General features: G+C 38.5%; 1 protein-coding gene and 1 long non-coding RNA gene across 2 annotated transcripts; both read left to right on the top strand.

Moving 5' to 3' along the window:
* The first annotated feature begins 4,140 nt into the window (after nucleotides 1-4,140).
* Nucleotides 4,141-4,837, top strand: LOC108969520. The gene has a single exon (XM_018934279.1). The coding sequence runs from the start codon at nucleotides 4,241-4,243 to the stop codon at nucleotides 4,811-4,813; it is 573 nt and encodes a 190-aa protein (XP_018789824.1). The 5' UTR covers nucleotides 4,141-4,240; the 3' UTR covers nucleotides 4,814-4,837.
* An 8-nt stretch (nucleotides 4,838-4,845) lies between these two features.
* On the top strand, nucleotides 4,846-5,369 carry LOC108969521. Its single transcript, XR_001993392.1, has 2 exons — nucleotides 4,846-5,145; nucleotides 5,211-5,369. It is a non-coding gene; the product is annotated as an uncharacterized LOC108969521 (long non-coding RNA).
* Nucleotides 5,370-7,929: the final 2,560 nt, after the last annotated feature.

Raw genomic sequence — 7,929 nt, 5'->3', positions numbered from 1 at the left:
GTGAGTTTTAACAAAMTCTGTGGATTCACTATCGATACCTCCTCCAGTGTGCCGTGGAGACCCCAGATGCTTACAGCGTAGTGTTGCCTATTCGTGACAAAGGCACAAGAGATCCCTGGTGCCCTGCTTTAGGCATTTCCTGCAATCTTCTCGATCTGTCAGCCCCATTTTGCGAGTGTGTGTMGCCGCCATACAGTRRCCAGTTAGTATTTCCATTATGTTCCTACAGTCTCTYCTATCGAGTACGTTAYTAGGTTACTGCMTTGATYGCTRTTTRGCWGTCTACGTAGATGTTRACTCTGGAATTGCCTGCAGGTGCATTAGAGGCCAGCTCCGCGACTTCACAATTGCAAAGACCTCAGCTTGAAGTATGTTGCAGTGGTACGACAACTTAAAATATTGCCTTATGCCTCACTCTGGTCAGTATATCCCAGCACCAACTCCATCGTCCATTTTCGTGCCATTGGTATCCGATATTTAGAGCGTTGCGCGTAGCTTATATATCTTTACGAAGAGTTCTTTCACAATTCGCACGATTAAGCATATTCAAAGAGACCTGTATGAATTATTCTTTTTGAAAAAAAAAGATGTTAAGCTATCTTGCTACCTCTCTAATACTTGACACACGATACTCACTCTTTTTAAATAACTTCATCGGTTGAAAAGATCGAAGGTCGTCCAGAACGAGGCATGTCTTCAACGATCTTTCGACCGTCTTTAAAGACTCYGTACCACACGTAGGCTTGTGTTTTCGATCAAAGTGAATCACCGGAAGCCATTTCTAATGTTCGTAGTGATTCCGCAAACGAAATTTGGTAGGAAAATTTAAACTTTGAGACACATTTTCTGTTCGATATTTTTATGCATTGCAGAAGAAGAAGTGAAAATCGCAATGCACTATAGAGGTGTTCCGATTTAAGAAGTTGCTGTAATCAAACTGGTTTACATTTCGCGTTCAACAGTCTTACCAACTTGGCAAAATACTTTTTTTGAAACATCATTTACGCGGGGAATTAATTACAATTTCTGGGTGCTTTTTTTGTMTAAATGTATAAATAGCTTGCTCTTTAAACTGAGTAGGAATCTTGATCTTGGGAGCTAGTACAGTTGCGTAAATCTTAACCAGGGCTGAGATTTCTTAGTTTTGGTAGCAACTGACCTATACAACAAATGGTAGCAAGCTAACTATATAGACTTTTCATTATTAAATCTTCACTTGATGAGCCAAAGTTCTAAAGCTATCAATTGCAGTTTCCTGAAGGCAGTAGTAGAAATGCCGACGCCAGGAGTGCAGTGTCGTCCGCATACGTTGTCGTAATTGTAGAGTCTGTGTTAATCACTGTGAGGTGATTATGACTGAAATTACAGGGTGCCAATTACCTCATACGATTGCATATAACCACATATACCAATATTGTAAGTATGTATGTGCATATCAGGCGCGTAAAAACCAGTTAAATTAGTAAGCGGAAGCGGAAATGGCTGATGATAATAGACGGCGATTGCTTGTTGATGTGAAATTTAACGAAAAGCAAAATGTGAAAAGATAAAAACGAAATAATTCTCGCAGTCAAATTGGCAACTAATTAAAAGCTTGTGTAGGTTAGTCAATTGAAAATGATTTAAAAAAGCGCAAAAAAWCAAAATATGCAAATGGAGACTATCATTTGCGCTGGTTTTTAGGTTTTTAGCGGTTGGCGGACGTTGTCTGTATATTTAATGGCATAAAAACGGCTTTAAACAGAAAAAAATGTTTGTGCAGTGGTTTTTTATTTAAATTTCAACGCACATACACAGTTATACATGTGTATAAAAATCAATGTAGAAATGTACATATGTAGAAATGTACATATGTATGTAGTGTCTACCCTCTGCCTGTATCTATCCGCTGCGTCGCGGCCATTTCATTCGAATGGGTTTTGTATGAATGAACTCGATTGAAAACTGCCAATTTGATTGGAAAATTCAATAGTCAACTTTTGCATGCGTGTGTAAATATGTATGCATGTATGTASGAGTATATGCATGAAAYAAGGCAGCATTTACGCGAAACTGTGTAGCTGGTCGATTTGGCGGTTTGTCATATGCCGCTTGGATAGATATGCATTTAATTGCTACCTTTTCGCTGCGGCAATTCGAAATGCAAAAGAAAAAATCATGCATTTTCGATGTTTCAATTAGTAAGATTTTAGCTCAGTTGGCTGCTTAAACGCGTACAAAAGCAAAAATCAAATAACATAATGTTTTGATATGAGCCGAACAACATATGGTGAGTATAATAGATATTGAATGAGCTTTAATTTAATACTTATTATAGTCTGAAGGCTGTTGCTTCCATTTCCTTGGTAGTGTTTTTACGTGGCGGTTCCCAAACCCAGCGCACAACCCTGTAGAGGGGATGTTTCGCCTTCTCACTTTAAACGGATGTTTTCTGGCAACCCCGAGGATACTTGGTCTATGACCGGAAGTCGTGAGCTGCTTGAGCCATTTGTAAAAGAATCGTTTCTCGCCACTCTTAAGTAACTGGCGGTCTAAGAACTTTCCTCGCTTGCGTAAACCGGAGCGTACTCTTGTATAACTCCCAAAGGTTATCTAGTAATCACTGCCCAGAGTATGCACCAATTATGGAGGGAACACGTCTCCAGCCTGCTGAATGGCAGTGAAAGCATAATGCCAGGAGAAGGTGAACCCGATTCTCCATACGATGACGATTAAGCAGACGTTATATTGCAGGAACATGAAGAAGTTCGAAAAGAAATTAACCGTCTGAAGAACAACAGTGCAGCGGGGGCCGATTGATTGCCAGCCGAGCTATTCAAACACGGCGGGGAGAAGTGATAAGGAGCAAGCATGGGCTCTTTGTAAAATTTGGTCGGACGAAAGCATGCCCAACGATTAGAATTTAAGTGCTCTCTGCTCAATCCACAAAAAGGGAGACCCCACAATCTGCGCCAACTATTGTGGGTTAAGCCTCCTCAACATCGCGTTTAAAGCTCTATCGAGCGTATTGCACCGTCAACAAACTGCGCCAAATTTTGGAAAAGACCCATGAAAAGAGGATCGACACACTGGATGATGATGCGACTTCTTCAATCTTCTCTTGGATCGAGCAGGTACAGGTGCTTACGTATGCCGATTATATTGACTTTAGTTTTGCTTTCTCCAGATTGGATAAGGAAACGAAGCAAATGGGTCTGGAGCTGAACGAGTTCAAGGGGAAATATCTACTGTCATCTATCTAACAGTCGTTGCACTCGCGACTTGGCTCCCACGTTACCGTTGACAGTCATAACTTCGATGTCGTAGATAATTTCGTCTATCCTCGAACCAATATTAACACTAACAACAATGTCAGCCCCGAAATCCAACGCAGAATAACTCTTGTCAACAGGTTCTACTTCGGACTGGGTAGTCAATTGAAAAGTAAGGTCCTCTCGATGAACAAAAACCAAACTCTATAAGTCACTCCCTATTCCCGTCCTACTAGATGGTGCCAAGGCATGGACCATGACAACATCTGATGAGTCTACGTTACGAGAGAAAAGTTCTGCGGAAGATTTATGCTACTTTGCGCTTTGGCAACGGTGAATATCGCTTTCGATGGAACGGTGAGCTGTATGAGTTATATAATATATATTTATTGTGCATSGAATTTAGAGACAGCGGCTKTGCTGGTTAGATCATGTCGACCGAATGGATGAAAACACTTCAGCTCTGAAAGTATTTGATGCAATACCCACCGGGGGAAAAAGAGGAAGACGTCCATTCCGATGGAGAGATCAAGTGGAAAAGGACCTGGATGCATTTGGTAGCTGAAATTGGCACCGAATTGCTAAAAGAAGAAACGACTGGCGCGCTGTTGTTAATTTCTGATGTGACATTTGGGACAGAAGTCATTGGAAGTCATACAAACCTAAAAAACAAAAATATTTCGAAGATCGGGTTTTCGCATAAAATTTAAATTAAAAAGTCTTACTAGTATTATGTTTAGTCTAAAATACTCTTCTAAATATGGGATAAGTATGTCAACATCAATTATTATGAAAAATAAATTTCTATTACATTGTAACAATCTTTGGAGAGAAATGTAAACGATAGGGCAATGAAGTTATGAAGTATGCCGGTTGACAAATTCAAAAATGTATTGAGACTTTTTTCCATCCCTTGAAAAATGAATAAAAATTCTCTAGTAAAAATCAAAAATAAGAAATTTTGAAGCTAAAAGCTAAATTCCGCCAATATGGCTGCTCCATTCAAAAGCCGGACGAATTCTGAGTTGAGCGTCAAGACATACATAACTGTGAAGAATTTCCCTAGTGAAAAAATGCTCAAAGAAAACTCCATAAGATTATCAAAACAACAACGAGCACCCCGGCAAGTACATATAAAAGAATCCTCATCACATAGCTTTAAAAGTGCAGTATTTGATGAGGAGAATATTTTATCGACACAATCGTCAAATAAGTCACAGAGTATGAACGAGATGACCTCTCTAGCTACACCCTACACAAAACCAGTTAATATGAATTCGAAGTTAATGGAAATAAACGCTARAAGATCGTCCGAGGCAAGCTTCGTTTTAGAAACTTCAACACCAATGAATGTATCTTCGTATAGTGTTTCATCGCCGGCCTTCCTATTGAAGAGACAGCAATTCTGTAAAGGTGAATATACAAATGCGAAATGTGGTCGGTACGCTCGCATACATCCGCCATTGTGTAGCATTCCAGCAGAGCATTTAGTATGCGTCTCGGGMTCTATAGAGAGTTTGACCGATTATTTAGAATCACCGCATATAACGGTATATCCGTGATGGTTTGGATTAAGCGAAAAAGCAAATTGCTGGCTGTTGCAACAAGTTTAATCAGAAAGTATTTAAAAAACGGAATCTGTATATATGTGCTCAATAACTCTAGACTAAATATTTGTATGTGGAGAGGTTCTAATTCGTTACTTTTACTACGCGATTCACAATAATATGAGCTAACTCAAAAATTAAAAAAAAAAAATGTTACAGTCAAAAATTACATTCGGCTCTGAATTACTCAATGTTTCTACATTTTATGGATTCTATAACCAACTGTAAAGCTTAACTCTTCTTCTTCGGTGAAAACGTTTCACGTTCGTTCTCAAGTTCTGCTAATGGTAAGTCCAAATTTGTTCTATGTTTCCAAGTTTAGTTTCCATTATTTCTCTTCTTTCTTCTTTAGCGTTGTATTCAAGATCATGTCAGCTGTTTATTTAGCAACATTAATGTTCAAGTTTATTTTTCACGGAGCACGCCTGTTTCGATTAGTTAAATCACAATTTCGTTGAACTCTAGTGAGATACGAGCATTTATTTCTTCTTATATCACTCGCGGAGAAGTATGCACATCATGACTTCAGCAATCTGAAACGAGTTTTGGAAACACAATTGATTTCGATTATGAACTTTGCTGTCCAGGTATATCGATGTAGATGAGTACTGTATACATATACCCTTGTAATTTCCAAAAATAACACCCTCTCAAATAAAATACTCTGCAAAAAAAGCAAGAAAGTTTTTTTATAGCACGATGGAGTAAAAAATAAGCATGTATCATATTTGGGTGTTTATCTCCTGCGGCAATACAATTATGCCGATGTAGCAAGTCTTAGTTGTGATTGCCTTCAGTGAGTTCAGCGGATTTTCATAGCTAGATTCTTGGAAAGTTCCGACATAATATTCATAAAGTTATATCTTATAACCAGTAACTATTTAATATAAGGTTTGATGAATGTAGGTTCCTCTACTTTGTTCTTTTTATTGTGAAGACGTCGTTTTGGAAAAATATTAAGATCATTTAGACCGAGTCTATCATTGACACTCTTTATACCAAAAAACATAAATCGAAATAGATTGAGTTGATACATAAAAGATGTTGAGATTCTCTGWTATATATCTTTTTARTCACAGGTGACAAGTCATGGATCTTTGAGTATGATCCCGAGATAAAGWGGTAATCTYCAGAGTTRCACACGCCGCAGMAAATTGAAAGGAAAAACGATACTCATKGTATTTTTTGATATCAAAGGCATAGTCCACCATGAATTTGTTCCTCTTGAATAAACCGTCAACGCTAAGTTTCACGTCCTTAAGAGACTCGAACGAAGGGTCAATCATGTCCGACAAGACATCGCAGCCGATCGGAAGTTGCATCACGATTTCGCCCCGGATCATGCCGCCTTTCTTGTGAAGATTTTCCTAACCAAGACCGGCTTCTAAATTGTGATCAGTTTGGTTTGGAACCGGTCCGACTAAATTTTGATCAGTTGTTTGAGAAAATACGTGAAATATGTTCTTATAACACCTTCTGAATCTTCTTCGAAGTGAATAATAACTATGTTCTGTTTCTGTTCACATTTCCACCAACTGGCAACTTTTCATTGATGTTTTTATGGGCGAAGAAAAATTTCTTTGYCGTATAATTGTGACAAAATGAATAGTAGTCCAATGCATCATGTTCCCTGATATGCCAAGATCTCACAATCAAACAGCATGCGTCTGTAATAAACACAAATATTTTATCTCCAAGAAGCAACTTAAAGCCTCGCTAATCTATTAATCCAAAAGTGATGCCTTTTTATGAGGAAGCACCTTCAACTGCACATCAGAATAGAATGAAATGTTATTTGAGCTGGCAGATAAATTAGGAGCTCAATATTTTCCATATCGAACCGAATCATTATTATGATGTTATTCCTGTCTTTCATTTCCTTGTATTTCGCTTTATTTTTTAGTAGTACGACAGTTGTAAACTCCTTGTACAAGGAAATACCGGCAGTGCCACCTTCCTGCACACCAGCACATGAATTGCTCATACTTCTCCGCAGTGCAAGTGTAATCAAGAGTAGCACGCTTGGCCTGTGCGGCTTACATTGTCGATGAAATTGAGCAACAACTCTTTTCCCATTTTCGAGCATCACATTGCACTGACACTTTAAGTTGCAATTTCGATGAAATGTTTCCAATCGATTTCCTGGTTTACSGTTAAGTTCACTGTGTGCACCTTTTACACTCGTGTTTGCGTTATTTTAGTTTTGTATGTTGTTGTTGCAGTTGTATTGCTGTTTGGTGGTCGCAAAGTTTCTAGTTTCGTAACGGCATGCGGAAATTAATTTCATTTCCAGTATTTATTTGCCACTCGACGGTGCGCACTTGAAGTGGAGCAGCACTTAGGCGGCGATTTAGTTRTGACTTTTAATTTAAACGGAAACATTTCCATTTCTTGTTTGATATAGAACATATGATGCCAGGGTGTATTCCAGGGCAAGGAAATTACATATACTATATGACAGGTGTTGTCAAAATGAATATAGAATAAGAATATAAGTTTTAAATAAAAGTTTTCTTTAAAGGACGTTTGAACGATGGAGAGAACGATCTAAGCCTCCCCTTATATATTTCTTCAAAGCGAAAAAGTGTGAAAGTTATAAGCTTCCAAATTCCTGATTTATACTATAATGATTTATGATACGAAGCGTCACAGCGTCAGATTCGAAATCCAATGCAGAATAATTATTGCCAACAAATTCTCTTCGGACTGAGTAGACTATTGAGCAGTAAATTCCTCTCTCGATCACAACAACTGATAAGTCGACGTTACAAGTTTTCGAGAGAATGATTCTGTGGAAGATTAATGTTCCTTTGCTAATACCGCAGTTGATGGAACACTGAGCTGTGCAAGATTTACGACGCTGGCTAGAGCATGTTGTCCGAATGAATGAAAATACTCCAGCTCTGGGTGTATCCGACGCAGTACCAGCCGTGGGAAGCAGAGGAAATGGAAACCTTCCACTCCGTTGAGAAGACACGGTGGAGAAGAACCTGGTTTTACGTGGTGTTTACGCCAATAAAGAAGAAGATTAAGAAATATTATTAGGAATAGATGATCATCTTCATGACTAA

The sequence above is a fragment of the Bactrocera latifrons genome, unplaced genomic scaffold, assembly GCF_001853355.1.
Source record: "Bactrocera latifrons isolate USDA-ARS-PBARC rearing strain unplaced genomic scaffold, ASM185335v1 scaffold_255, whole genome shotgun sequence".
NCBI lineage: Eukaryota > Metazoa > Arthropoda > Insecta > Diptera > Tephritidae > Bactrocera > Bactrocera latifrons.
Note: the sequence above shows the minus strand (reverse complement) of the source record. Positions and strands in the feature narration are given on the sequence as shown.